Source organism: Pseudogymnoascus verrucosus, assembly GCF_001662655.1.
Source record: "Pseudogymnoascus verrucosus strain UAMH 10579 unplaced genomic scaffold scaffold_71, whole genome shotgun sequence".
Classification (NCBI taxonomy): Eukaryota; Fungi; Ascomycota; class Leotiomycetes; order Thelebolales; family Thelebolaceae; genus Pseudogymnoascus; species Pseudogymnoascus verrucosus.
This window is the reverse complement of record NW_017263722.1, coordinates 26,128-53,454: the sequence shown is the minus strand read 5'-3', so window position 1 is coordinate 53,454 and position 27,327 is coordinate 26,128. Positions and strand designations below refer to the sequence as shown.

The window sequence follows — 27,327 nt, the reverse complement described above, 5'->3', positions numbered from 1 at the left end:
CCCACTCTTTATATAGTTTCCCTTTCTACACCAAGTTCTATGTACAGCAGTGTCTTCCCCAGAAATAAAAATTTGTACAGGTACGAATTTGAGCACCCAGCCATCTAACCCATTCATCTAATCTATGATTTATGCGGTTGCGCCAGCATCGAAGGTCGAGCCAATGGGACCGAACTTGATGTTGGAGAAGGTGACGGTGGCGCCTGGGTGGGCGGCCTCTACGGTAGCTGGGTCGCCATCAGTAGCGGCGCAGTCACCACGGAGGTTGCCAGGGGCGGTGCCGCCGACGGGGTAGGTGGAGTCGAGCCAGTTCATGGAGGCTGCGTGGTCGTCCCAGATGGACATGGAGAGGACCATGGGGGAGTCGAGGGCGGTGCTGAAGCCAGACATGCCGCCGAGGGTCTTGAAGTAGTTGTTGTCGGAGAAGGCAGTCTTCTGCTGGTCGCAGAAGGCATCGGTGATCTCGTTGGTGGCGTCAACGCCATCGATCTTGCTCTCGGAGTTGGCGATGGTCTTGCCGCCCTGGACGTAGATGCGCTTGATGGAGGTGAGAGCGCCGGACTCGGTGCCGTCGGCGGTCACGAACTGGGTGATCACGGTGATGACCTTGGAGGTGTCGACGGTCCTGCCGACACCGAGGAAGGATGGGTCGCCCATGCGGTAGCTGTTGAAGTCACATCCGTCCTTGTCGCAGACGCCGGAGTAGCGGTCATCTCCATCACCACAGTCGGTTCCCTCGCAGCGGGTGAGGCCTTGGCCCTTGCATGCGTGGGGGGTGTAGGCGGAGGCGGCCTGGTTAGCCTCCCAGATGTCCATCTCTGTGCAGCAGGTTCCGAACTTTCCGCTGCCAGCGTTGATGTCGCTGTCAGATGGGGTCCAGTCAATGGTGTTGGCCTATGATGTGTTAGTCGGAAAATTAAAGGGTCTGTAGACCGCTTCTCTTACCTCGCCATTGATGAACTTCATGTCGTGGGGGCACTGAGCATCACAGTATCCGGTTCCGTACGCGGCACCGGCCTTGTTGCCAGCGTGGTTGGCCAATCCACCGTCAAGGTCCATCTGGGAGAAGTAGAGGGCACCGTTGAGTCCGCAGGGGAGGTTGGACATGTCAACATCGAAGGTGAACTCGTTGTTCTTCAGGTTGAAGCCCTGGTAGGTGCTGTCATCTGCCAAAAGGTAGACACGCGATCCAACGTTGGCACCAGTGACGAATGTGAGGGTCAGCGAATCGCCGCCAGCCTTGATACCGTAAACACCCTCGTAGTCAGCACCGTCGAGAGCGCAGTTGGTGGCGCAAGTCTCTGGGTCTGGGCACAGAGTTGCGTCCCACTCGTTGCCGGTGTAGCAGTTGGTGTAGCCGTCAGTAGAGTGCAGCCATCTCCAGTTGGAATCAAGAACGATCTTGGTGTCCTTCTTGGTGCAAGCTCCTCCGCTGGTGCAAGTCTGCATAGACATGGAAGGGTGAGTCTCAGCTTCGAGAGTACCAACTTGCTGGCCGCTGACGGCGGCCAGAAGAGTGAAGGTGGCGAGGGCAAGCTTGCTGATCATTTTGAAAGATGGTTGTGGATGTGTTGTTGAGTGAGGTGATGATTAGAATATTGTGGGAAATCTTCTTCTCTTTATATCTCTCTGAGCATCAGCTCGTAGCGAGTTGACCTTGGGCAAAGGCTCGGACGTGGACATCAGGGCCGTGAACGCCGCAGGGTCGGTTGATAGATCGTCACTATTTTACCTGATGCATAATGCCTGAAAGATGATGGACATATCCCCAGCTTGGTTGGCAATCTAAAGTTCATCATGAGACATCTCAACCATTCTCGCCCCTCAATCTCCGCGAAGTTAATTGTTGTATACGGCCGTCACCCCTGCTCTTAGCTAAACAGTGGCCTATCAAAGCGGATGGAAGGTTGTGTTTCGCAGACTAGAAACCCACAAAAGCTTCTGCCGAAGTATGGAAGAAAGAGGTGCATGGCAAGGATGCAGACGCGACGTCAGAGGCTTCATCCAAAAACAGGTCAAGATGTACGAAACATATAGATTGAGAACAGGGCGCTTCGGATTAATAGCTCGGATTCGCTGACGACCCCGCGTTGGTCAAGGAGAGTTACCATATTGGCGCCGCTTTGGTGCGCGTCAGGGCTATGCTAACCGGTATTGGAGAACCAAGATCTTTAGTATCTGCATGGAAGTATAAACAGTAGTCTTCCACAGGTGGAGTATCCACTCTTTGGTATACTGTTGCCAGAATAAGATGGAGAATGCGGTACAGCGGCTCGTTGTCCGTGGTTAATGACACCCATTAACGAGAGCACTGGAGGGAAGTCATAGTATAGAGCAGAATATCATTGAGACGAAACTACGGCTCCTAAAGGCGCCTGACGTTGAGAATGTTATAATTTTGTGAGTCTCTCTGGGTATATTTGGAGACACATCCGAATCTGAGATCGGTTCTCCTCTACCGACCGAGTTCCGAGAGAAGAGGTAGAATTATCGTAGGGTGCCATCGACTCCGACTGGACTCAATTCATGGCCACGCAAGCATTCCCAAATTGAAGTTGGGGAGGTTTGAAGTCACCAGATGCCAACCCTCAATGATAGCGGCGCCACCATGCTTCAGCTGTTGCGGGGAATGCCTGTCAAAGAACCCTGACCAAAATCTGGGGGACGGGATAAATGTTTATCGTGGCCGTTACTGGCTGATTGCGCCTGTTCAACTCCACCCCCGCCGCATGGACCGCATCCACGTTAATCCGGCAGTGGTGCGCCTCCTCTCTGGCAGTCTGTTGGTGGCTGGCAGGGCTGCATTGCGGGTGGATTAGCAGCCTTGTTTGGACTTCAACAGCGGCTACAGCATATGGACGACAACGAGGCCAGATGGAAGAGCGTGAGATCACAGCTATGCGTATACAAAACACACAGAGAAGCTTTCGAGCAAACGTGACGCCCCGCATTTGAGTGGAGACCAACAGACACTGTGCTACGAAGGATTAAGGAGCATGAAGGACGATCGCGGAAGAAGGAAGAATGAAGCCAGGATAATTGAGGGTAGTTTTCCCCCCATTGGAACAAGGTTTCTCCTGGACGACTGTCAGCTAGGATTCGTGTTGTTGGCGGGTGCAATTAATCCGGGTATGCCCCATACTGTACCTGCTACTGGCGCGTCTCTCGCAAGGCACCACCCCTACAGTAGGTTGCATTGGATTGATTGTTTGTGGACACAACTCGGGAGTGATCGAGTAGAGATCGGCGGCCATGGCGGCAGCGATTCGCTCTCCATGGGGCTGAGAGATGGTTAAGTAGTGATTACTCTAGTGAGTTTATTAAGGAGGGTAAATGCGGAAAATAGAGCGATGAGGGAAGGATTAAGGAAGGATTTAAGCGTGCGGTCCGTCACTCCGGCACTCCATGACCGGCATATTCCCAACACGGAGACAATCGGCGCCCGACGGCGACAGGGTAATGACAGGGTAAAGGGGTTGGATGGAAAAGCCAAGAAGGTACTTATATTTAGCGCGTATTGGATAAGGTAAACGATGTACTCCTTTCTCCTGAGACCTCAACTCCGTGCTTGGTGCATACTTTTGCTCCATCTGCTCCATTCTCTCTACTCTATCACATACCACACTACGAATGCACTTCTTGTACGCGGTGTCGAGTATCCATATCCGTATCCGTATTATATCCAGCCTCGGCTAGATTAAAGTAACGTGATACGTTAGAACGTCTGGCATTGAGCTTCGGTGGAGAGGGAAGATGAGGAGGGAAATCAAGAGATAGAAAAAAAGGGAGACGAAGGAGGTAAGCAACGAAGGACGAATATGGAGCTTCAGTTTCACGTTTGTTGTATCTGCTGTACTTGAACCGTACGCGTCTTCGTGCCCCCGCCCGCTGCTTAATGCACCTAATGAATGCCATATGCAGACCAGAAATCCATAAAGCAAGAAAGTTAGAAGCTCCAGTAAAAATCCCGGAGGCACATGTACCGACGCGGTCATCGACTCCCTTTCAAGTCTGTCCTCCTTTAAGCACGTGTTGGCAGCGTACTGCTGTGGACCTGTCAGGCATCCCCATTATCACTGGCCATGCAAACCTCTCTCTAGAACAACACAGAAAGATGAAGAGTGTTCCAACACCCTAATCTCACGATCTTCCTTTTGTTCTTTCCCCCGTTTCTTCTCCCGTCATTTCTCTCGTCATTTCTCCCGGCTTAGTGCTGTTTATCCTCAGGCATTTATGTGCATGGAGATCTACCGCACGAGTTAGAATATAGGACGGTCCAAGAGAATAAAGATGATAATGGAGTGGCTGCCCGTACAATGGGAGGTTTGCGGTTCAATTCCATCGGCATTGATGTTCCCCCGGCGTACTGTAATACGACCATGATGATCTGCTTCCGTCCCGCTCTGGCGGGCTGAACTCACTTGTTAAGCTTATGCTTGCATATCGATCACGGTATTACTTAGTCACGGTCAGCCATTGCCACGGAAAGCGCCTCATCTTGAATATGTAAGTCAGACAGCGGCCCAGCTCTTCTTGGTACGCCACAATCTTCATCTTTAGATCAAGATTCCTGTAACTGATCTAAAGACGGAGGGTACGCCACAATTTTGTCTTTAGATTAGTCACTAAGATCTGAGCTTGGCATCACTTGACCACACTGCCCAAGAATGGTGCAAAGCAAAATATTGTCTGATCTCTTCAACGACTCACGAAGGCTTCTATTCCATTCCGCTCCATTCATAATCTTCTCAATTTGATAAGTGCCGAAAAGGGAGAGCGAGGTCACGTGATTAGTACAATTGCACCACGCCTAAAGCGGGAAACGAATAGTAAGTCGCGGTTATCGCATTTATTAGAATTCATTGCTTCTATCTCAAAGTGATATCAGAGTGCCTTTGATGAATTGCGCGGGTGATCTTTGTGTCTTGACCCTTGCTTCCTTCTCAAAGAGACAAGACACGTCTTGGTGGTTTCCTTGGTTGAGAAAATCTTAAGCGCGGCACGGCCGCCCGAACAACAAGCGCATCATCTTACGTGGTATTACACGGGATTGCACGGTGATCGATCACATTTTCCATCCGCCATCAATCATCTCTCGTGTTCCTTTCACTTTTCACATCAAAATCCATCAAACATTTCATACAAAATCCTTCCGGTTTCAATAACCTTAATATTTTATCCACTGTCGCGTTATCTACGGGTCTTTCGCGTCTCCTGTATACGCTAACTCCCTGGTCCATCACCGGACAGACAGTCACGGGACTATCATCAAAGAAACTTACTCTTGGGCTTCCTCAAACCTCGTCAGTACGCTGGGTGGGCTGCCCTCTGTCAACATGGCACAGCCCGCTCAATCAGAATCCGAGATTCCCACTGCTGAGCCGCCAAACTCGAGGCCAAAAGATGTTCTCCGCTTAGTGTGCGGATGGAACGAGAAGACAAACACATATCTCTACAGAGATGAAGTAGTAAATCCGCCACCGATTTATGGCAACGGCCCGCAAAAAGCAGAAAAGGCAGAAAAATCGGAAAGAGTCTCAAAACGGCCGAAAAAAGCTACGGCAAAGGTCAGATTGTCGAGAGGCGAGGATGTCAAGGTTTCCTCGGCAGACGCCAAACCGAGGAATGTTTCAGCGAGGGGGAGGGAGAAAATGGAAAAGCTGAGGAAAGAGAGGGCAGTTAGGAGAGGCAAGGTAAGTTATGACCCCGTAAAGGCCATTCGAGTCTCGTTTTAACACCTTTCCCAGAAGGCGACACCGCACCAGCAGCCAAGCCCTGCATCAACTCCTGCGTCTGAAGCTGGTCACAGGTCTCGCAGGAAGAGAGCACCATCTCAAAGTGTCAACTCCGAGTCTAGTGACTCAGATGATGACAGCTCAGATGAGGTTCCTCCGGATAAACGCCTCTATGCTGTCCCTGACCACTTGCAAGGCACTGTTAGGCCAGTTCCTAGGCCTGAAAACAGTGGCGAGATGCCGTGGACAGACATGGAAATTACGACTGTGCCACTCCCAGAGGATCCAGCCGTCAAAATCGGGGGATTCGACAATATCATGGTCACCCTTGTCAGCCCGGAGAATGGGAAACCTCATAACGAGCCCGCCAAGGTCTTGGACTGCCGGCTTCATCCTGACGGCACGTATTTTCTTCTTGTCTCGTGGTGGTTCGAGCGCCGCGCGCTATCGAAAAATCTCGTGGGCTTCAAGCGCTACCTGGACAGAAGATGGCCCGCGGACGCCCCATTCAAATTTGTTCTCGGCTGCCATTTTGACGTCATCACCAATGATGCTATCACGGAAAAGATGGAGGATGACGAGAGATTCTGCAATTCTATGGTGTATGGTGGCGTGACCCACAACTGCGAACTCTTCTCTGACGTGCCGGATGAGATGGAGCGACGTGAGTGTCTGAAGAAGGGTGCTAAAGGAGACGCGCGACTGGTGGAAGAGCGAAAGCAGAAGTCGTTGTTTCGAATGCTTTTACGTCCGGAGATGAGTGGAAAATGAGATTACGTTGGCGGCAGTCAGCAGTAGGATGGGGGTGAAAAGAATGCTTTGGGGATAGGAATGGCTGCCAGGCAAACGAAAGCAATGATGGCTGCTTGGAATGCTTTTATGTCTTGGAGCTGAGTTGACGGGCAGCTGGGAGAAGCTCTGATCAGAGGTGGGAAGAGTACGACTATGGGAAAAAATCGCCATGATCAGAGGTGGAAAGAATACATCGAGAATGGGAATAGCTGACTATGCATTTGCTTGGAGCAATGGCTTTGCTTCCGCGTGTAACTGTATGGAGAGGCATGGGGATGCCGCAAGGTGCTTGGGATTGGAGTCGGTCGGTCAATTGAGTTATACGGTTAAGATTTATATTCCTTAGCTTTGGCAACAAATATTATGTGTTAGTAGAAGCGTGACATGATGTCCATCTATGCAGTGTTAAGGGGACTTTGCACAGAGATTCTTCGACAGAAGGGTCGATATCTAGCCCGATGGTATTCTTATATCAAGACTTTGCCGTATGTGCAGTTTATAAATATGGGGCCGTTGAACTTGAGGGCTTTCGTTAATATAAATTGGTGATAACTCCTAAACAGTTTCTAAATTTAACCTAAAATATCAGAAAATTATTCTCATTTCACCCAAAACCTTGCGGTCGTTTGCCTAACTGGAGATCTAAAGAGCTAGAATTAGTCTTCTATTACTGTTACTATTATTTCTATCTCTATTCTATGAGGCTCAATGCTGGTTTGGTTGTTGACTGGGTCTAGACACTTCACATGCGAAATCAAGACTTGGCAGCTTTCTCGAGGAACTACGTCATCGCTTTCTCGCCGGTCCTCCCGCCATTCCCCTTCCCACGGCGAAAAACGACTGGCTATAACTTTCCAGGCACATGGAAATCCTCCATTGAACCTTGCAAGTGGAGCTCGGTGAGTTACTTATATAGCCATTTCAATTCCGCCGAGTTTTTTTCCTTTCCTTTCTTTCTTCTGTTGTCTATAACATATTATCATCGTCTCCGTTTCCTGTAAGGGTAGGAGAATATATCTAGCAAAATGGATAACCTTCTGCTTCACCCGTTTCTATTTCTATACCAGTTATTTCAATGGATAGCTGATAAGCTTCTGTCCCCAACTCCCCCGCCGCCGAATTCTAAACTGAGCCGCCCACGTATCGCCATTATTGGCGCAGGTATCACCGGAGTGTCCAGCGCGGCTCACTGTATCGGTCATGGGTTCGACGTCCAGCTTTTTGAGAAGGAGGGACGAGACGGACTTGGAGGAATTTGGAGTGTGAGTGATACTTTTTGACAAATTGAGACATTGAGCTGACAGGATTTTAGAGAGTGAACAATACCTCTGGCCTCCAGATCCATTCGATGATGTACCGCTTCCACCCGTCTGTTCAATGGGCTCGCGGATACCCAAACAAAGAACAAATTGTCGAGCAAGTAACTGAGCTCTGGAAACGCTATGGCCTTGACTCACGTACCACCTTCAACACTTCAGTCGACAAGGTGACCCAGGACTCAGAGGGACGCTGGATCGTCAACAGCGAATCTAACGGCAAATTTGATGGTATCATCGCCGCTGTGGGCACTTGTGGAGACCCCAGCACCCCGCGCATCAACAACCAGCAAGCCTTCAAGGGCGAAGTCTACCACAGCAGCCAATTGACCGGCAAGGAAGCCAAGGGCAAGAAAGTTGTTATCATTGGCGGAGGCGCCTCTGCTGTTGAAGCTCTCGAGTTCGCCACAAACTCCCACGCAGAGCACACCACAATTCTCGCTCGCAGCGACAAATGGATCATTCCCCGTAACCCAATCGTCAATGTCCTCCTCTCCTTCAACATCTTCGGCCAGGAGACCTTCCTCAGCTTCATCCCCGAATTCCTGCTCCGCAAATTCTTCTACCGTGACCTCTCAGACCTGGCCCCAACCGACAAGGGCATCTTCGAAGGAACACCCATGGTCAACTCCGACATCTTTGACCTGATCCGCTCCGGCGACGCCGAGTGGCTCCGCGGCGACATCCTCTCCTTCACCGAGAACGGCCTGAAATTCAACCAGCGCGCTAAGGGCGTTCCAAAGCGTGGCCCAGGAAAGACTGTCAACGTCGACGCCGACATCGTCATCCTCGCAACCGGCTTCGACCGCCCCTCTCTCTCCTTCCTTCCGAGCGAAACCTTCGAGGCCCCCTACGGACCCCCCAACTGGTACCTCCAGACCTTCCCGCCCCAGCACCCGAGCGTCTGCGCCACGAACTGCACGTACATCAACGCCATCGGCTCCGTGGGCAACTGGCACATCGGAATCTACACCCGCATCCTGTTGATGTTCCTCCTGGATCCGATGACGCGACCGCGCCCGTGGTGGACAAAGTGCTGGATCGATATGACGAGGCTGCTGAAGCATTTCAGCCCGACGGGAGCGTTTGACTTCTTCACGTATCTTGAGCTGGTGTGGTGGTTTGTGTTCTGTGTTGCTATTAACCCGTTCCGCTGGAAGTGGGCCTTGTTTGTGTTCTTTGGAATTGGGCGAGAGGGACCAGTTGGCGTTGTGGAGGTGGAGGATAGGGTGAGGGAGAAGTTGGGGTTGACGAATGGTGTTAAGGGCAGGGATGAGGGGATGGGAATTTGAGAGTTTGATGAAGAAAAGTGACTTGCCGAAGAGATTGGGACGGAGAGTGGTGTATTGGAAGGCGTCGACTGGTTATGATTGATGGACGAAAGGGAGGTGTAAAAAAGTAATGCGGGGTTTATGGCTCCAGGGATGAAGTCTGCTATTTACGGCCTGCCATATATCACATATAGAGTAGAAGAGCTGAATCAAATATAAACACTAAAATGATTCAAACGGGACTTGAGACACAAATATTGGTATTTACCCGCGCTATGGCTTGAGCCGCGTCGGCGTTGCTAATTACCAAGTCCCACATTCCACCTTCACAATCGCCCAGAAATGCTATTTAGGTTTCCCATGTCTCCCAGAGTTGAGTTCCCATTACCATGTACGCCATAATCGCCCTGCTAAAGCCATAAACACTGCCCTGCCCATGTTTTCTGTTCTCACGTTCGCTATAATGTGCTCTTCTCGTTGATCGTCCAGCGTCTCTTTGCGCTATGGTCTCTCTCCGGGACGACGCCTGCATCTGCTGGCGCCCGTGGTGCTCCCCAGAGTCCGCCGCTCAATGGGGCCACCTCATCTCGTGACTCGCCGTGGTTGCTGGACAGTCTCCTCACCGGCTTCGGCTCTGTGAACTGCACCGGGTAGGAGGAAGGCGATATAGCCATGTCTCCGAAATTAAGTACCATATCATCGCCTTCACCTCCTTCCTCGACAGCCTCTTCATCAGCCCTGGTGGGTGCGGACCAAAGCCCAATGCTTCCTCTCACAACCGGCGTATAACTCTTGTGAAGTGAGCTCGACGCCACACTCGCTGCCCGCCTGATGCTCCCAAAGTTCCCGGACTGTGGTATCGCGCGAACAGGTTCGCCGAGGTTGATCGGCTCCACGAAAGGATTTGCAAGAGAACCATTTGCGTTGTATCGGTTGGGTGGACGGAAGGGTAGTGCGCTCACAGATGGTGTGCGCGAGCTCGACGCCGACGCATTGGACGTCCGGCGAATATGTTCAGTTGAATTAATAAGTTTGATGTCGTATTCGTCGTAGAGGGTTGTAGTTCTAGACGACGTACGAGAGTGCGCAGGTGTAACGCCAGGCGTCGAGGCCGGTGTGTTCTGAGGTGTGGGCTTCAATACGGCCATAGTTAGGGATGCCATTCCGACATCGAGGAGGGCTGGTTGATTGGTCATGGCGCCGATGAGAGCATTGCAGCCTGCGCCGTGGGTGACCAGTATAATGACGAGTTCCGTGTCTTGATCGGCTGTGGTTTCAGTTGGGCTATCAGTGGGACCTTGGCTGGTCGAGGGCCTTGACGTTCGTCTTTTGGGTTCGTCATTCTGGCGGTACCAATCGACAAGCAGGGCGAGGCCTCTGCGGAAGCGCTTGTGCATAGAGCTCCATTCTTCGCCGTATTCACCTCCGTTTCCCCAGTTCTGCGGCTCCCTCATACTGTCCCATTGGAAGTCGATGTCAACACAAGCATCCTTGCCATGTGCGACGTAGCCAGATGGAATAGGATCTGACCCAGACACGGCGTAGTGGGGAATCGGAGGGACATATGCAGCATTCTCTCCATTCTGCGGGCTTGACAACTTGGCGTTTGGCCTTCCACTGATCCGGCTCGTAGTGGAATTGACGCTGCTCACACTGTTGGTACGGTCTCGAGGGGCAGGTTGTCTGGGAGATATCATGGCATCTTCCTTGTCGCTATCAGGGGCAATGATCGGGCTTCCCCATCCGCCTGGAAACCCGCTAGTGGCCGTCGCCTCTCTGGGAGTGATGCTTGAATAATCCTCTCGGCGCAGGAGATCTGCCTTCGCGCCCGCAACCATCAACACCGAGCTTGGAGGAGGGGTGATTTGCTCAAAGTAATCGGGAGACAACCACTCCCCGAGAAATGCGTCGACGCGCAGTGTAGCCTTGCTGATTGTTGGGGCGTCCTTGGTGGCAACGGGTGGCACTGGTTCAAATATAGGCTCCAGCCTCGGAGAATCAGTCTTGATTTTGGGTCTGATTCTTGGAGATGACTGGAAAACCGAGGTCGACTGGAATACTGGAGCATCTGAAAGCTGTGTCGCGGTTGGCTGCCGTGGCTGGTTGCGCGCTGGGTTCTGGGCGATGCCGGATGCGATGGCCACGGAGGTCTGCACACATCGAAGGAAAGGCGAGGTGTGTATTACGACGCGCTGTTTTTTCTTCGGCTTGGCTGCCTCTGGCCTGCTATCCTTATTTTCGTCCGTCGTCGTCGTTTGCAGGCCAGCCTCTCTGGCGTTGAGAAGATTGCCTATCCTCGCGCCCAGAGCTCTTGACTGTGTCCATCCTCCGTAGGTGAGTGGCGGGTCGTAGGGTGTCGGAGAATTGAGATGCCACTGCTTGTCTGCAGCATCCAAACGAGCTCCGTGCCTGTGATAGACAGAAACAGTCAGCTTTCCGGGTTCGTAGGTATTAATCGCTCACATTGCTCACAGCCGTGGCGGCGACCCCGCGCCCAGGCCGCCGCCGCGTCAAAAGCAGAGAGGTCAAGGGAGGGAATGACGAGCAGAGCACTAACCTCACAACAATGAGCACAGCAGGTGGGCCAGCCATAGCTCTATGCCGTCGTCGGATATCTCACATCGAGCGAGGGAAGGTTTGGGCGAAGGAGGGTATCGTGGTTTCTGGGGGCGCAATAAATAAGTCGTCGAGTTGGAGAATTAAGCGGGGGCATGACAGGACACGGCCAGCACTATCGACGGGGCCCAGCAACTACGTAGGAGCGGAGAGCGGAGAACGGAGAGAGAGGCGGCTTTCATGTGATTATGTGATTACCAGTAGAATCACCGTCAGAAAATAATGAGGCAACGAACGAGGAAGAAATAAGAGAGAGAATACGTAGAGGCGAGAGGAGGAGGAGGATGTATATTTTATATCATGTTTATCTCTATATCCGCCCTGTGTTTCTATGGGAATTCGCATTTCCAGCATCTAACAGAGATGACCCTTTATACGGCACCGTGCAGGACCCTAAAAAATTGCTAAAATTGACGGAATATTTTGTATATTTATTTGAATATTTTCAGGAACCTTTTTTTTCAATGTTTCTAACGATTTTTTAATGTTTGTAATGCCTTTTATTGATTTTCCAGTGATTCCCAGTGTTCGTACATCAGATTATGCACACTTGGGGACCTCAAGGTACTTTAGCCTCTTACAGTTAGTCTTGCATCGTGTACGTACTGTGCTGCGCTCTGGTCGATCCACCCCGCCGTATGTAGTAAATTACGTAATCTGGTACTTCTGGTGGTACTTGCTCCACCGTACAGTGCAGGTGAGTGCAGGTGAGTGCAGGTACACTCGTGATTATGTAAGCCTGTCAAACCGCGCGACCCTCCGAGCCATAAGGATACAGTAAATAGAGTAAATATCCCCGATATATCAGTCCAGATTGTACAGTAACACGGCGCATTTACGAAATTATACACATCTACAGCCGCTTCAACAATCATATAATCCCACCGCTATAACACGAACATAGCCGCCCTGTCCATGGAAACGCCCGTGGCCTGATAGGTCTCCCCTCCCTCGAACCACCTCGACACTCCAACTCCTCCCCCCCCACGACTCTCCAATTCATACGCCCCCTCAACTCCTCGCCATGAAGCTCTCACTATCCCTACTGCTCCCCGTCGCCATCTCCCTCCTCCCCGCCGTCTCCGCAGAACACACCTCCAACTGGGCCGTCCTCGTGGGAACCTCGCGCTTCTGGTTCAACTACCGCCATCTCGCCAATGTCCTCTCCCTCTACCGCACAGTGAAGCGCCTGGGCATCCCAGACTCCCAGATCATTCTCATGCTTCCCGATGACATGGCCTGCAACCCACGCAACGCGTTCCCGGGGACCGTATACTCCAATTCCGACCGCGCTGTCGACCTCTACGGCACCAACATCGAGGTGGACTACCGTGGCTACGAAGTGACGGTCGAAAACTTCATCCGCCTGCTCACCGATCGCGTGGGCGAAGAGATGCCGCGCAGCAAGCGCCTGCTCACAGACGAGAACTCCAATATCCTCATATACATGACCGGCCACGGGGGTGACGAGTTCCTCAAGTTTCAGGATGCCGAAGAGATCAGCGCATTCGACCTCGCAGACGCCTTTGAGCAGATGTGGGAGAAGAGGCGCTACCACGAAATCCTCTTCATGATCGATACCTGTCAGGCGAACACCATGTATTCGAAGTTCTACTCTCCCAATATCATCGCGACTGGCTCCTCGGAGATCGGCCAGTCCAGTTACTCCCACCACGCCGATAACGACGTCGGAGTTGCCGTCATAGACAGGTACACATACTACAACCTCGACTTCTTGGAGACGCAAGTCCGCGAAACATCATCTAAAAAGACGCTCGGCGACCTGTTTGACTCGTACGACGAGAGCAAAATTCATTCACAACCTGGCTTCCGCTGGGATCTGTTCCCTGGAGACGAGGAAGAGGGCCGAAAACGCTTGATTATGGACTTCTTCGGAAACGTCCAAGGTGTAGAGGTTGGCGAGCCAGAAGAGAACTTGGGGCGAAGGCCTAATAGCACGGAGGAAGCGGAGTGGAAGGAAGATTTGTTGTCACTGGGCAAGAAGATTAGAGAGTTGGCTGATGCCCAAGAAGCGGCGGACAAATTAAGCCGAGAGGCGGAAACAAGCCGACACGAGAAGGCTACTGAGGAGCCAACGGCAGCACCGGAGGCGAAGACGGTCCAAAAACCCGGCCAGGTGAGGATACGTGCGGCGAAAGTCTCGGAAGACGAGGGCTGGTGGGGTAAAAAATTCGTTGGTGCGTGGGTATTGGGAGGCCTTGGAATGGCCTGGGCGGCTGGGAGTTATATGGAGGCTCTGTAATGTTATTTATATCATAGATGAGTGTATTTTAAGCGAATAGCGAATTTGATGAATGTCTTCACGAGTAGCCTTTTGGATGACAAAAAATACGTTCATGTTCATTAGCCGACTTGGGATTTGTCAAGCATTCTGCTGGAAAGTATGGGATGAACATTTATTTCTACAAATCTGTCTCCAATATACGTACAGTCAAGTTAGAGACTCCGACATCTTTCCTGGGTTATCTACCGAACGCGGAAAGATCCCAGTTTCGGGCCATCACCATGAAATTCCTCTGGAGCCTCGAAATCCTCGATAATGCTCTTGCGATGGGCACCCAGCTTTTTCCCCATCCCCTTCCTTCGTTTCTCCGACTTCCGGCTCCTGCGTTTGGGGCTCTGACACATCTCATCATACTCCCCATTCATTGCGGCAATTGCTCTCTTGTTGAATAGTCTGTACTCTTTAGCAGTGTCCAAGGCTGCATCGAGCCCTTCGTTCCAAAGTCTCGTAACTTTTATGGTATGTTCGATGCTACTCTGATACTCCTCAGCGCTTTCCAAGAGGACATCAATCCGCCGGTCCTCAATCACTTGGATGGCCTTGTAGGTGGCAAAAATCATGTTCAGGTCGAGTAAGGGTTGGAATTCCACGCTGGTGGGATCTGGGATGCGCAATGAGGTACGGCATTCATGGAAGTCGCTGCTTTTGTTGATACTGGCGTAGAGTTTGCTAATTTCGTGGTGGACCCCTTCCACTGTAATGGGCGCGGCAATGAGAGGCTTCTCAGTAATGGGTGTTCGGAGGGACACTAGTAATGCATCTGGCTTATTATTGCTTGGTGCTGATGGACTCTTAAAGGGGGCGGGCCGCGGGAGCGCAAAGCCTGCCGGCGAGAACGATATTTGCTGTGGTTTCAGAGACGGAGCGGCATATTGGGCATTGGGAAAGTATCTGGTACCCACGAGCGTCATTGCCTCGGATCTCGCCAACAAATTGGCTGCGGCACGATTTTCAGCCCGAGCCGAAACTGATAGACTGGTTGGATGATGACGCTTTGCTGTGTTGGGATTGCCTGTTGAAGCTGGAGCCTTTGCAAGTCGACTGTTATATAACTCTCGTCGTGCCTTTCCAAGGGCAGCCATTTGATAGTCAGTCGGAACATCTCCTTTGCAGGCTGAAAGCTGTATGTCTTCCATTGCCTTGCCCAATGCCCGACCTTCTGGCGTGGAATCAGGGACAACCGTATATTCATCGGGTATAGAGACTCCATATTTCTCAATGGCAAGTGATGAACCCGCCTCTTTACTGTCTTGTATATCAGAATGAGAAAGATTAGGAGCCACCGATACTGATATGGGAGCTGTGGCACCTTCCATATGTGATTGCATATATGCCACGGCCTCGTCGGCGTCAGTGAAACGTGGGACCTTGGACAATGGCACTGGCGGCCTAGACTTGTAAAGATCGGCGACAGCCTGAGGCGGAACCGGCATTGAATCTAGTCCCCCAAGGACCTTTTCGATTTCCATCTCGGACAACTTTGTAGTGTCACTCTTGCCGCAGCTGGATAGTGGGGTGGCGCCCGAGAGTAGATCAGACAGTCCTGGATACATATCCGTTGCGAATACGAGGACATCGGCCGGATCTGTGAACTTCGGCATCCTTTTACTCCCTTGGCCAATGAAAGGACGGACCTTGTTGTCAATGATAGACCCTGGTGGTGGTATTTTTGGAACGTGCTTCGCTGTTGGCTCTTGCTCTTGACTGCTCATTTTCCCGTCTTCAATTGCTTCGGGGACAAACAGACCATAGCATACTGCAGTAACCATTTCGTCAAATCTCTTGGAAAGCTTTAGACCCATCAAAGAGCTGAAAGTTGGATTCCTGTGCCTAGATTCGTTGTCAAACAGTTGTTCGATTGCCTCCATCGTAATCATAAGCCTCGGGCGATCGTCCAGGACTGAAACTAAATCCGCTGCAGCCGCTCGAATATGTTCGTTATCTTTGCCTGCATCTCTTCTTGCGCCGACTCTTAGCATTTGTACCATTGAATCCACATTGTCCAGTACGCTGAGTATCTGTCTTGCCCTGGAACCTTCCTCGTTGGTTAGAACAGTCGCCACGACGGCCTCTTCCGCTTCGGTTTTGAACTCGAGGAAATATGCATAACCGTGAAAGGATTTTGCAAAATATGCAGCTAGGGACTTTCGCTGCTCTCTTGCTGTCTCGAAAATGATACATTCTTTCGCCAGTTCGGGGTCAGATGGCAGCGGAGCAGCATTGGGCCGGAGAGAAGTATCAAAATGCGCTGGCAGGCCTAGAGGTGAATAGACGACAACTTGGTTATGGGGGATTATTGGAGTCGGAACAAGCGTAAGAGCTGCTGTGGTTATTTTGTCCAGATTGGTTTGGAAATCGAGGTGATGCACGCTGACGCAGTCTACTGGCGATTTAATGAAACTTTTGGATGGAATCAGGGTAACAGAAGAATTTGGCAGGTGTGTGGCATCATCAACTTCTTTCGGGGCGGAAGGTTGAGCTGTATGTGGCGGCATGAAAGACGATACTGGACTGGCTGGCTCTTGTAGCCCAATCTCTGCATCCATGACCTTCTTTATCTCTGCATAGATTCTTTTTATCTCATTCTTGAAAAACTTCTCATCTGCGTTGTCCTCGAAGCCAGTATCATATTCCATGGCTTCCTTCGACTTGTTGAATGAAGAGAGCATACTGGAATCTGAGACTATGCGCCTTGCTCTGGCCTGGACCTCATGCTGTGTGAGAGGAACCGTTTGTTGCTTTCTATAATTTGCTGCAATGAGTTCTTTTTTGAGCTTCTTTTGAGAAGGGGCCAATTCTTCAGGAGGGTCGCCGGTCGCCTCTAGAATTCGAATAGAGGTGGTCTGTAAGGGCTGCACTAGCTCTTCGGCGACAGATGGTTTACCTGGGATCTGTTCCCCCGCCATTGCATCTGGCACCCAATGGCCTAGAACATATGGCACATGCTCCTTTGAGTGAACTCCGACTCCCTTGGAGCCTGCACTCTCATCACCCGATTTGTCAGCCGCAGCTTGATAATGGATATCCTCACGCACAAAGTTGGTCTCAACTTTCAGTACGGCCGAAAGGTAACTGGTAACCGCATCTCTACATATGGCAACAGACCCCATCGCCGGGGGTAGTATTGCATATGATCTAGAGGCGGCCACAACTTCCATGATCCGGAGGCGTTCATGCGGATAAGAGTCATCCAACTCAGCGAGAGCAGAGTGAAGCAGAAGCGCGCTGGCAACAAGAGACTGGCGAACTTCAGAATCCCCGAAGCATGCTGGCAGATTTGCCAACTTGTTTTTCTGCTCTATGAACGCAGCATAGCCTACAGCATCTTCATAGAGTTCCTTGGCTGTCTCTCGGAAATAATTTGGACAATCAATAGCTGGAAGGCGGAAATCCATATTGACAGATGCCCTGCCTTCATCATCCAATGTAGCGGTATAGGCGCTCTCGTAGTCCCGAATGTTATACAATATTTGCGCCTTTATTGGAAGACCCACCCTTTTGGTGAGTGGAAGGATGGATGGGTTACTGTTGGCATTGCATCGTAAAACACAGGGTGGTGCGCTCTCAAGCGCTGTTTTCATGGAACTCACAGCATTCATGAAGAGTTGTACATGCTGCTGAGCACTAAGATTGCTCAATGTCGGTTGGTTCCATGGCATGTCCTTTGCCTTTCGAAGATATGGCTCATATCGAGAGAGCTGGGTCAGATCAGTCAAGACACATACCGATGCTGCCCTCGTCTTCTCTTGGATGGAAGGATGCTCTGCGATGAACTTGAGCGGCCATAAGAACCTCAGAACGCCAGTTGGTGATCTGGCAAATTGTTTGACCATTTTCCTCATAACTTTATCTACAAAATCCTTTGTTTTGGAGGGATTGCAGATTATAGGCCCGGATTCACCTTCAACCTCTTCAGAATCTTTGAGCTCTCTGGCCTTTCGCTCCTCCACAATGCATTTCCAGAGTTTTTCTATCTCGTCCTTCACTCTTGCCAACTCCGCATTGTTACTAGAGGTGAACCGTTCTTCGATTTCCGCCTTTTTTAGTAAATAAGCTGACATTTTCGCGTCGTCAAAGACGTAATACGAAGCCACAGTTTTCCGGGACTCAGGGTTAACTGTGTGCGATGCAAAATATTCAGAGATAATGCTGAAGGCTTCCTCGCCTGAAGTAGATTTGGCCAGGGCGTAGACAGCACGTTTGGGGGTCAATGGCTCTTTGGGGGTACCGTTACTGGGAAATTCCTTCTCAAGATTCGGCGCAGGGCGCACCGATGGCGCTTTGCGACTGCCTTTACTCGACGATTCCTTTTCAAAATTCGCCACAGGGTGCATCGATGGCGCTTTGCGACCAACTAGACTGAAAGGTTGCTTCTGGAGCTTCGGCACAGCTTTCATATCCACCAGCTTCTGATATAAAAGGTGCGATTCCTGTCCCAAAACGAACCGTAGGCATCCGAGTTCGTTCTCATCGCATTATAATCGGCAACAAAGCGACGCAACACTGGTGGCTGCTTAATGAGAGACATAGCCTTGGTTTCCAGTTCAGCTGATGAAGGTGTATTGTCTTTGATCGTTTGAGCGGATACTGGACGGGGACTCTCAGTGGCTGGAGTAGGATCATCAGGCTGGCGTATCCCTTGTTCAAGCTCCTGTAGTTCTTTCATTTTCTTGGCCGACTCTGCAAGACGTCTGGCATGGGTCGCGCTCTCGACGAGAGGTGTATCGTCGACTTTAGATCGCGTATTGTCGCTCACTTCCTTGTAGACCTTTGTGACAACATTGTAAACCAAGTCGGCTTCATCTGCCATGGCCGCCGCCTTCTCATCTCCGCATGCAACGAGGTAATTGAGGTGTTCTATGTAATCGAGGAATGCGTTGTAGTATTTCGGCGATGATAATAGGTGAATTGCCGCGGCTCGCTGCTCTTTTGGGGTGGCCACTTTTCCAAATGCCGAGAAAGGGGCCTTATTACTGACAGTGGACAGCGGTTTTTTGGTGCGCAATATGGTGGCATCGCCATCTGCAGCTTCAATCTCGTCCACTCGCCTTTTGACCTTGTTCATATCCACATGTAGCTCGAGTTTGAGCTTTGAATCCAGCGGCGTGTCCGAAAGCAGCTCACGGATGGTTTCTGCTAGGACCTTGCTGAAGGTTGTATCGTCGTTCTTCCAGGTGGTATGGCTGCATCGTGAGTGTTGCTTGTGGTCACATGTATGCTCAGCACTGGCTTGGGCAGCAGTTGGGAGGTTGGGCGAATAAGAAGATGCAGTTGCGGCGGGACTTTTATCTTCTGCCAATTGTTTCCCTTTATCGATGCCGCCTTGAGCTTTCTTCTTGCCTCTTCTCTTCTTGCCTTTCTTCTTTGGAGCTTCTGCATCACCTGGGGGAAGTAATTCCTCCGTTTCTAAGTCTTCCTCGAGCTGTGCAGCTGAATCGGGAGCACTTTGAAGTTCGGCTAGGGAGGATTCAATTCGATTGGTCTGCTCGAGATCCGCGTCATTATCTTCCCAGGGCCAAGGGTCATTGTGAATATTGATCTTTGCTGTATCAGCGGATGCGGTCTCGCCGTCTGTTGAATCTGCGATCACGACCTCGTGACCCGTCCTTTTCTTCCTTTTCCTTCTCTTCTTTGATGGTTCGGCTTCAACAGTGGCCGAAGTTCCCACCTCAGGGACGTTGAGTTCAGTGCTAGACACTTGAGAAGCAGCAGCAGTCTCTCGATTGGATTTGAGAATGTTAGCCCCTCGTATGGCGAGCTCTATCCTGTAAAGGCTTTGTTTTAGAGGTAAATAGTTGGAACCAGGGCCAAGGCTTTCCTCCACCGCCAACAATTGGTCTCTGAACGCGAGGAATGAGTCCAGATCCGAATCCTTTACCATTTCACATAGTTTCTCATACGTGATATCCTGTGCTTCCCTGAATTCGTCGTCGAAGATGACGTTTGGGGGTGGCGGGGGTGGCGGAGGTTGTTGAGAAGATGAGCCATGCTTTGCTTGATCGGGAGCAGGTTGTTGCAAAGCCCTGTGAAGATGCTGTGTGGACGTGGGAGATTGTTGTGCGATGATGTTTGGGTTATCCTGTTTACCAGCTGTTCCCAGTCCACTAGTTATTTCCGGCTTGTGAGCTGACTGGGCTGCAGGTGTGACGGGAGCTGTTTTGGTTGAGCCTGACGGGCTTGGATCTCCACTTGGGCGTTGCGACCTGGTTTGAGGTGGAGGTCCACGAGGGCGAGGTTCGACAGGCTCGAGGCCATCTGGGTCTTTATCTTGTTTCGTCATCGGACTACAGATATGACCTATGTTTGCGGATTTTGGGGTTCGGGGTGTTGTTGTGAGGTGATCGAGGCGAGAAGCAGACGAGACGCGTGTTGTGGAGAGATAAGCAATCTTTGTTTGATTGTTCAAGATCGAAGTTTGGGGACGGTCGAAGCTTTGAGCAGAAGCAGTCAAATGATAAAGAAAAGAGTTGTGTTTGGATTGTACGTTGGGATTATATTACTAAAGGAAGAGTGTTTTAGAGGTGAGTCCAGACTAAGGCTCACTCGAGTGGATGCAAAACAGGTCACTATGAATTCACTTCAGACATAGCGAAATGGAGGACAAACGATAGGCCGCTACAAAAATATTGGATATTCAAGTCTCCCTAGAAATCCGCGTGACGCCAGGGAACTGCACCTGGTTGAGGACATAAAAACGCATTGGGGCACGCAGTGGTCATAATGGCATAATACACTTGTATCCCGCTCACTCATATCTTTCTAAACAAGTCCATCGTAAAGAGATAGAGCAGAAACGATGGTCTCATCGCGCTTGCTGCCCTCCTTGAACTCTTCAATATCCAGGCTTCCATTCTCATCCTTGTCCATCGTGCGAAAGATCTTCTTGACTCTCTTTTCTGGCGTGTCCTCATCATCTGGAAGCTTTACCATGGAGCCAACCTGGGGAGGGTTATTCATAAATTCTCGTATGATTAGCGGAAAGGTGCCTACCATCTTATATATCGCCTCTACAATCGCCAGCATCTCGTCGTAACTGATCTTTCCATCTCCGTCGATATCGTACAGCTGGAAGGCCCAGTCGAGCTTGTCTTCCATCTTGCCTCTGCTGGTGACGCTCAGAGCACAAATGAACTCCTTGAAATCAATGGAGCCAGATCTATCGCTGTCGAAGACATTGAAAACATAGTCTGCAAAGGAGGATGGATCCCCAAATGGAAAGAATTGGCGGTAGATCTTTTGGAACTCCTCCTTTGTGAGCATGCCCGAGGGACAATCCTTGAGGAAGCCTATGGACAGTTATAACCATGTGGTGTGCCAGCCGGGAGATTCTGCTAACCCTTATACCATTGCTGGAGCTCCTTCTTGTCGAAATGGGTAGAACGCTGCAACTCCGAGAGCTGCTCTTGGGACAGCTTCGACTGCCTGGAGGGATGTGTTAGCAGTCGAACAGAAACCGCGTGTCCTTGAGCTGTGGTCGCAGCCACTTGTCGCCCTCTCCTGCCAGATCACTCGAGACCAAACCGTTTTGACTAGTGCTACACCCTGAGAGAGACACTTACGATTTCCCCATATCTCGTAGCTGGATTCAGGCGAGCTCAGCGTGTTGTTTCGCAGTTATGTCTGTTTGACGGTCCTCGGAAGGCACAGGGCTAGGCCTTGCAATCCACCGCTCACGTCAATTGGAGAGTTGGCTAGAGCGAGCTTGTGAATGGTCGCCAGTTGGTTTTGAATGTCAGAAAGAGCCAGACAAGCAGGCGCGTTGGTCGTTGTTATAGAGGAGGAAGTGCCACGGCAAGAGTTTACAGTGCAGTGTTGGCTTCGTTCGTGTCGTGTCGCTTACTGCCCTTCGGGATGATGGCGGGGTGACGTCGAAATAAGCGCCTGTCGCAGTTTATAGACCCTGAAACAACTTTGTAAGACGTACGAGCGGCGATGTCGTGCGGAGATAATTTGAGGATTTTTAAGGGGTCTATCAAAGCGTGAATGTTTGTTTTAAGAGCAGCTGTGGAAATGTACAGAAATATCACGATTTATAAGAGCATATATGTAGGTGAGGGGAGAGCCCTCCAGGCAATGACGACGAGGCAAGCCAGGCACAAGAGAGCACAATGGAGGGGGAAAAGCCCCACAGGCTGCACTGCTGCTCACTCTAGGTCACCGTATTGAGGCTGTGCAATTTATCAGAAGTGCCACCTGCTATTTTGTGTCTGGAACACCAGAGGACGGAGGACGGAGGATAAGGAATGGGAGACAGTCACGTGATGTGATTGTGGCTAAGCTTCCAGTCCAGTGTTGTTATTCGTCAAAGCTCTCTTTGAGTCTCTCAGTCCTCGTCCTATCACCATAATTCACCCAGAAAGTTCCAACACGCTATCTCCAGATGGATAAAACCGTGGACGCGCAGTTTTTGCGGGTAGAGAAGGCCTTGGCTACTCTCGTTGCTTCCATCTCGACATACAATCCCAATCCCGTCTTGGCCCACGATCTCGTTGCTGCCGATCAAGAACTGAGCCATGGCTTGGCCGACTGTATGATCTGCCCCATTTCGCTGTTGAAGCCACCGAATCTAACAAGTCTGCAGTAGCAACACATCAAGCCAACTATGCACGCATCCAATCCCTCAAGAATACCTCTTCCGACCTTGACGCGCAGATAAAGGGATCCCTCCAGCTCCTTTCATCCACGCGCTCTGAGCTGCTCTCCACCCCCGCAACGACGTTCCCAAGCACCACAACCTCGGTCTCCTACACCGATCTTCTCTCGTACGCGCGTAGGATCAGCAAGTTCACGCTCCCACCTACATACCGTGAGGCACAGCCAACTCCCGAACCCGAAGGCACTGGCACCCAGACAAACGGTACCGTCACACCCACTGCCCCATCGAATGGCGCTGTCGTGAATGTCGCAGAACTGCCAGTCACGCCCATTCAAGCCGACACCGATAAAACCTCTTTACCGCCCCAAATTGCAGAATGGCTGAATCCTCATAATTCTGCGCCGGGCTTCGTTCCGTGGCCCACCGAAGAGACGATTCGTCGAGGTGCGCTAGCGAGCATACAGGTTCTCATTGACCAGGGTGAAGACCCGGCAACGTTTGATCCAGAACGCAGTGCAGAGCTGGAGGCGTCACGGAAGAGATTGGAGGAGGAGGCCGAGCGAGCGAAGGAGGAGCAGCAGGAAGCAGAGAGAGCAAGGCAAGAGCAGCGTATGCGGGAGGAACACGCACGGAGGGAGGCCATGGGTGCAGCTGGCCAGAGGGTGGAGGAGAAGCCAAAGGTTTTTACTGGATTGGATCTGTTGGATGATATGGATGACGATGATGAATAGAGGTTTATATAGGAGCGCAAACTCGTTGGGTGGAATCACATGATGAGATCGACAGTTCAGCTTATGAATCGTGCGTCCATGTTGGGATGCTTTTGTAACATTTATATCTACCCACAACAGCCTATCTCCGTCCCCTATCCCTTCGTCCTCCATCCAGAGTCTTGAGTCTCTTCTGGAACTTCTCTCCAACCTCCACGCCGCCACTAGCTCGGGGTCCATCCTCCACGGCACGCTTTCTGCTCTTCTCCAAGGCGGTCCTGGTAGAGCTGGATGTCCTGTTTGTGAGCCGCTCAATGCGGTCAATACCCTCGCCCAAACCTCTCCACTCCTCGCCACCGTAGCCAGCATCCTTGACTCCTCCCTTCTTGGCACGCTCTTTCTTGCTCTCTTTGGGCAGACGGGTATAATTCTTCTCTTCGTACTCCTTGCGCTCCTCGGCTTCCTTGCGCTCCTTGTCGGATCGCGAGCGTCGTCCACCAGCGATGATCTGACTTCCAATACTGGGCTCCGCGAATGGCGTCTCGGACAACTCTGTGCTGATAAACTCGTCCAAAGTTGCGGACTTCTGGGGCCTCTTGTCTGCCTTCTCCCGTGGACCGGTGGTAGGCATGACTGTGGGGTTGATTCGAGGAGGTTTATAGACGCCATCCATATCCTTTGCGCTATGAGATTCGAGACCAGAGTCTGCGGGTCGCACGAGCCCTGCGGGGTTTGGTCGGTATTGCAGGTCGTCGATCTGAGCCGCCTGCGCCTCGACACCTCCAGCGTCTTCCTCAACATCTGAATCGTCGGATACATCCGAGTCTCTCGTGATAGCGTTCGACGGTCCTCTCGACGCTGGGAGATTGGCCCTCGTTGCATCGTCGGCGGCGCGAAGAACCTTGTCGATCTGGTACTTCAGTCGCGCCTCGAGCGGCCTGACGCCCTTTTCCAGATAAACCCTGGTCTCAACCAGCTTTTGAACGACCTCATCGTCAATGCTCTGCGCCTCTTCATCATCTGACTCGTCGCTGTTGTAGTCGCGCAGTTTGATGAGGATCAAGAAGACGAGGTTTTGAAGGTATGACAGTAAAAGTTCATTCTTGACATCGAGGAGGGAGATGCCATCTTTCGGGGGGGCAATAGAGTCCAATTCGGGCGCAGACTGTTCGGAGGATACGAGCGCCTGTGTGAGGGTTGCCAACAATGAAGGCAGGGAGTTGTCGAGCGCCATGGTTGCGATGAGACGTGAAATCTGGTGCTGTAAAAAAATGTTCAAAGCATTTTGTTGCGATAAGGATTGTCGCGGACGGATAATAGTTTAGCCGACCCCTGTCTAAAGTACGGATGGATGTTCCTGAGATAGGTACCCAGTTGTTTTGGCAAGGAGACAGGTTGCTTCGACTTCACAAGCTCTCATCGTCGTTCACGACAACAACAGTCTACAAAGTGAGTGGATGGGAGAATAACAAATTCAGGATTGAAGCTTGTGAGTGTTTTCAATTTTAAACCATCAATCCTGCGACACCGGCAGACACCGGACGCAACTCTTACTGACAACGGCAAATTACAGATTCGGACATCCGCAATCATGCTGTTGCGAGACCTCTCACCCTCGCATGCGCTGCTGGCGACACTTCTTGCTGCTGCGCCTCAGCTCTCCTCAGCATTTTATCTTCCTGGAGTCGCACCAACATCATACGCCGAAGGCGACAGTGTCCCGCTATATGTCAATGCTTTGACAGCTTCAGCTTCACAGAAGGATGGCGCACTACGGTCTATTGTGCCGTATGACTATTACCACCCAATGTTCCAATTCTGCCGGCCAGACCCAGAACCCGAAGACCGACCGGAAAGTTTGGGCAGCATCATATTTGGCGACAGAATCAAGACGTCCCCTTTTGAGCTGAAGATGGGAGTGAATGAAACGTGCAAGGCAGCCTGCAATCCTGTAAAATTCGACGTGGGGTCGGCAGCTTTTACGAATGATAAGATATTTAGAGATTTCGATCTCAACTGGCTGGTGGATGGATTGCCAGCGGGGCAGTTGTTGGAGGTCGACAAAACGAAGACCCAATTCTATAGCCAGGGCTTTAAGCTTGGGAACTCAGAAATTAGCCCACCGGCACTAAACAACCATTACGATATCCTCATAGACTACCATGAGTCTACGACGGGCCAGTTCCGAGTTGTCGGTGTGCTCGTCCAGCCGTCGTCAAGAGCCAATTCAGGTGTGCACGACGGGACCCCTGACTGTGGTGATGCGTCAACGCCAATGCAATTGGCAACGGACCACGAGACGACTGTGACCTGGACATATGGTGTGTACTGGCGTCCGTCGCCAACAGCATGGGGCACACGATGGGACAAGTATCTGCACGTTTTTGATCCGAAGATCCACTGGTTCTCTCTCATCAACTCCGCCATCATCCTCGTCTTCCTGTCCCTGACGGTTGTGTCCATCCTGTACCGTGCCCTGAAGAAGGATATTGCACGTTACAACCGCCTTGACTCTATTGATCTCGAGGACTTCTCGGGAACCTCGGCCGCTCTTGAGGACGGTGTGCAGGAGGACTCTGGGTGGAAGCTAGTGCATGGCGATGTTTTCCGCGCTCCAAAGTACTCCCTAATGCTGTCAGTCTTCCTCGGAAATGGGGCGCAGCTATTTGTGATGACCGGCGCCACGATTGCCTTTGCGCTTTTGGGATTTTTGTCTCCTTCCAACCGCGGCTCGCTCGGCTCCGTCATGATCATTCTCTACACCCTGTTCGGATTCATTGGCGGCTACGCCTCTGCTCGAGTCTACAAGTCTTTTGGTGGGGAGGCATGGAAACTCAACATCGGACTGACGCCCCTCCTCGTTCCTGGACTCGTCTTCTGCACCTTCTTCCTCCTCAACTTTTTCCTCTGGGTTAATGGGTCGAGCGGTGCTGTTCCATTCACAACCATGGTCGTCGTCGTGGCGATTTGGTTTGTGATTTCTGTACCATTGTCTTTCGCCGGATCCTGGGTTGGATTTAGACAGCAGGCCGTTGCTGCTCCTGTGCGGACGAACCAGATTCCCCGCCAGATCCCTCCAGGAACCACATGGCTGCGCCCTATTCCCAGCATGCTTCTTGTTGGTCTGTTGCCGTTTGCCGCTATCTTTGTGGAGCTCTTCTTCATCATGTCGTCCATCTGGTTCAGCAAGGTCTACTACATGTTTGGTTTCCTTTTCCTCTGTTATGGGCTTATGATTGTCACGTGCGCTGCGGTCACGATCCTTTTGGTGTATTTCCTGTTGTGCTCAGAGAACTACCACTGGCACTGGCGCGCGTTCCTTGCTGCCGGCACGAGCGCATTTTACGTGTTCTTGCACGCGGTTGCGTATTGGGTGACGAAGTTGCAGCTGGGAGGGTTGACAGGTGGGGTTCTTTACTTGGGATACAGTGCTTTGATCAGCTTTTTGTTTTTTATTCTCACCGGTATGTCCTGACTTTCTCCTTCTTGTGACTAAAGCTAACTCGACAGGCACCATTGGCTTCTTTGCAAGCTGGATGTTCGTACAGAAGATTTACGGATCGATTAAGATTGATTAAGCGCGTTCACTTTGGCCATGCCTAGGCATGTATGATGGGGTTGGCAGTTTTGGTATGAGGTTGCGAATAGACGGGGCTTTGGACTGTATTTCTGTGCCGACATGGTTTTGAGACGGCCACGGTCCACCGGCGGGGCGTCATGATGATGTGTATTTTGTAAGATCAAATGAGATGGTAGAAGCGAACCTGAAGCGATTTTATATTTTATGATTTGATTTTATTGGCATTGACTTTGCATTTCTTTCCGTGGGCCTAGAACATCTAGTGAAACGTGAGTGGATATGTTTTTACAGCTATCGAGGCCAATATAATTTGGGCGTGGGTCTCATCACCGCTCGGACACGAGAAGCTGGATGGAAATAGACTGAGGGCTGTGGAGAACTGATTTGTATACGACGATTGAATGCG

General features: G+C 51.2%; 10 protein-coding genes across 10 annotated transcripts; 5 read left to right on the top strand and 5 right to left on the bottom strand.

Annotated features, from left to right (window-relative positions):
* Position 1: 1 nt before the first annotated feature.
* Positions 2-3,351, bottom strand: CBH1 (CENP-B protein 1). Its single transcript, XM_018279339.2, has 3 exons — positions 3,148-3,351; positions 946-3,077; positions 2-894 (listed from the first exon to the last, which is right to left on the bottom strand). Exons 2-3 carry the CDS (start codon positions 1,546-1,548, stop codon positions 130-132), a joined length of 1,368 nt encoding a protein of 455 aa, XP_018125700.1. The 5' UTR covers positions 1,549-3,077; positions 3,148-3,351; the 3' UTR covers positions 2-129.
* A 1,543-nt stretch (positions 3,352-4,894) lies between these two features.
* Positions 4,895-6,909, top strand: VE01_09931 (uncharacterized protein). Its single transcript, XM_018279338.2, has 2 exons — positions 4,895-5,693; positions 5,748-6,909. The coding sequence occupies exons 1-2, from the start codon at positions 5,337-5,339 to the stop codon at positions 6,504-6,506; spliced, it is 1,116 nt and encodes a 371-aa protein (XP_018125698.1). The 5' UTR covers positions 4,895-5,336; the 3' UTR covers positions 6,507-6,909.
* A 453-nt stretch (positions 6,910-7,362) lies between these two features.
* Positions 7,363-9,347, top strand: VE01_09930 (uncharacterized protein). Its single transcript, XM_018279337.2, has 2 exons — positions 7,363-7,789; positions 7,840-9,347. Exons 1-2 carry the CDS (start codon positions 7,553-7,555, stop codon positions 9,133-9,135), a joined length of 1,533 nt encoding a protein of 510 aa, XP_018125702.1. The 5' UTR covers positions 7,363-7,552; the 3' UTR covers positions 9,136-9,347.
* On the bottom strand, positions 9,215-11,998 carry VE01_09929 (uncharacterized protein). Its single transcript, XM_018279336.2, has 2 exons — positions 11,672-11,998; positions 9,215-11,523 (listed from the first exon to the last, which is right to left on the bottom strand). Exons 1-2 carry the CDS (start codon positions 11,704-11,706, stop codon positions 9,573-9,575), a joined length of 1,986 nt encoding a protein of 661 aa, XP_018125721.1. The 5' UTR covers positions 11,707-11,998; the 3' UTR covers positions 9,215-9,572.
* A 528-nt stretch (positions 11,999-12,526) lies between these two features.
* Positions 12,527-14,058, top strand: GPI8 (glycosylphosphatidylinositol anchor biosynthesis). Its single transcript, XM_018279335.2, has one exon. The coding sequence runs from the start codon at positions 12,755-12,757 to the stop codon at positions 13,991-13,993; it is 1,239 nt and encodes a 412-aa protein (XP_018125722.1). The 5' UTR covers positions 12,527-12,754; the 3' UTR covers positions 13,994-14,058.
* Positions 14,059-14,165: 107 nt separating this feature from the next.
* On the bottom strand, positions 14,166-20,385 carry VE01_09927 (uncharacterized protein). The gene is made up of 2 exons (XM_018279334.2): positions 18,482-20,385; positions 14,166-18,425 (listed from the first exon to the last, which is right to left on the bottom strand). Exons 1-2 carry the CDS (start codon positions 20,313-20,315, stop codon positions 14,218-14,220), a joined length of 6,042 nt encoding a protein of 2,013 aa, XP_018125726.1. The 5' UTR covers positions 20,316-20,385; the 3' UTR covers positions 14,166-14,217.
* A 260-nt stretch (positions 20,386-20,645) lies between these two features.
* Positions 20,646-22,086, bottom strand: NCS1 (Neuronal calcium sensor 1). The gene is made up of 4 exons (XM_018279333.2): positions 21,595-22,086; positions 21,372-21,457; positions 21,026-21,321; positions 20,646-20,974 (listed from the first exon to the last, which is right to left on the bottom strand). The coding sequence occupies exons 1-4, from the start codon at positions 21,603-21,605 to the stop codon at positions 20,795-20,797; spliced, it is 573 nt and encodes a 190-aa protein (XP_018125727.1). The 5' UTR covers positions 21,606-22,086; the 3' UTR covers positions 20,646-20,794.
* Positions 22,087-22,292: 206 nt separating this feature from the next.
* Positions 22,293-23,395, top strand: VE01_09925 (uncharacterized protein). The gene is made up of 2 exons (XM_018279332.2): positions 22,293-22,563; positions 22,617-23,395. Exons 1-2 carry the CDS (start codon positions 22,416-22,418, stop codon positions 23,360-23,362), a joined length of 894 nt encoding a protein of 297 aa, XP_018125724.1. The 5' UTR covers positions 22,293-22,415; the 3' UTR covers positions 23,363-23,395.
* Positions 23,396-23,429: 34 nt separating this feature from the next.
* Positions 23,430-24,644, bottom strand: VE01_09924 (uncharacterized protein). The gene has a single exon (XM_018279331.2). The coding sequence runs from the start codon at positions 24,573-24,575 to the stop codon at positions 23,484-23,486; it is 1,092 nt and encodes a 363-aa protein (XP_018125725.1). The 5' UTR covers positions 24,576-24,644; the 3' UTR covers positions 23,430-23,483.
* Positions 24,644-27,117, top strand: VE01_09923 (uncharacterized protein). Its single transcript, XM_018279330.2, has 3 exons — positions 24,644-24,830; positions 24,915-26,805; positions 26,852-27,117. The coding sequence occupies exons 2-3, from the start codon at positions 24,933-24,935 to the stop codon at positions 26,917-26,919; spliced, it is 1,941 nt and encodes a 646-aa protein (XP_018125729.1). The 5' UTR covers positions 24,644-24,830; positions 24,915-24,932; the 3' UTR covers positions 26,920-27,117.
* Positions 27,118-27,327: the final 210 nt, after the last annotated feature.

Excerpts from the sequence above, each read along its gene's own strand:
- VE01_09931 (XM_018279338.2), top strand. The coding sequence starts at position 5,337 with ATGGCACAGCCCGCTCAATCAGAATCCGAGATTCCCACTGCTGAGCCG. Across the intron at positions 5,694-5,747 it reads GGGCAGTTAGGAGAGGCAAG|AAGGCGACACCGCACCAGCA; the intron begins GTAAGTTATGAC and ends CACCTTTCCCAG.
- VE01_09930 (XM_018279337.2), top strand. The coding sequence starts at position 7,553 with ATGGATAACCTTCTGCTTCACCCGTTTCTATTTCTATACCAGTTATTT. Across the intron at positions 7,790-7,839 it reads GACTTGGAGGAATTTGGAGT|AGAGTGAACAATACCTCTGG; the intron begins GTGAGTGATACT and ends ACAGGATTTTAG.
- VE01_09929 (XM_018279336.2), bottom strand. The coding sequence starts at position 11,706 with ATGGCTGGCCCACCTGCTGTGCTCATTGTTGTGAG. Across the intron at positions 11,524-11,671 it reads GCTGTGCTCATTGTTGTGAG|GCACGGAGCTCGTTTGGATG; the intron begins GTTAGTGCTCTG and ends TGTCTATCACAG.
- VE01_09924 (XM_018279331.2), bottom strand. The coding sequence starts at position 24,575 with ATGGCGCTCGACAACTCCCTGCCTTCATTGTTGGCAACCCTCACACAG.
- CBH1 (XM_018279339.2), bottom strand. The coding sequence starts at position 1,548 with ATGATCAGCAAGCTTGCCCTCGCCACCTTCACTCTTCTGGCCGCCGTC. Across the intron at positions 895-945 it reads TGAAGTTCATCAATGGCGAG|GCCAACACCATTGACTGGAC; the intron begins GTAAGAGAAGCG and ends AACACATCATAG.
- VE01_09925 (XM_018279332.2), top strand. The coding sequence starts at position 22,416 with ATGGATAAAACCGTGGACGCGCAGTTTTTGCGGGTAGAGAAGGCCTTG. Across the intron at positions 22,564-22,616 it reads GAGCCATGGCTTGGCCGACT|TAGCAACACATCAAGCCAAC; the intron begins GTATGATCTGCC and ends ACAAGTCTGCAG.
- NCS1 (XM_018279333.2), bottom strand. Across the intron at positions 21,322-21,371 it reads GCTCCAGCAATGGTATAAGG|GCTTCCTCAAGGATTGTCCC; the intron begins GTTAGCAGAATC and ends AACTGTCCATAG. Across the intron at positions 20,975-21,025 it reads TAGAGGCGATATATAAGATG|GTTGGCTCCATGGTAAAGCT; the intron begins GTAGGCACCTTT and ends AACCCTCCCCAG.
- GPI8 (XM_018279335.2), top strand. The coding sequence starts at position 12,755 with ATGAAGCTCTCACTATCCCTACTGCTCCCCGTCGCCATCTCCCTCCTC.
- VE01_09923 (XM_018279330.2), top strand. The coding sequence starts at position 24,933 with ATGCTGTTGCGAGACCTCTCACCCTCGCATGCGCTGCTGGCGACACTT. Across the intron at positions 26,806-26,851 it reads TTTGTTTTTTATTCTCACCG|GCACCATTGGCTTCTTTGCA; the intron begins GTATGTCCTGAC and ends CTAACTCGACAG.
- VE01_09927 (XM_018279334.2), bottom strand. The coding sequence starts at position 20,315 with ATGACGAAACAAGATAAAGACCCAGATGGCCTCGAGCCTGTCGAACCT. Across the intron at positions 18,426-18,481 it reads AACGAACTCGGATGCCTACG|CTGTGCCGAAGCTCCAGAAG; the intron begins GTTCGTTTTGGG and ends TGGATATGAAAG.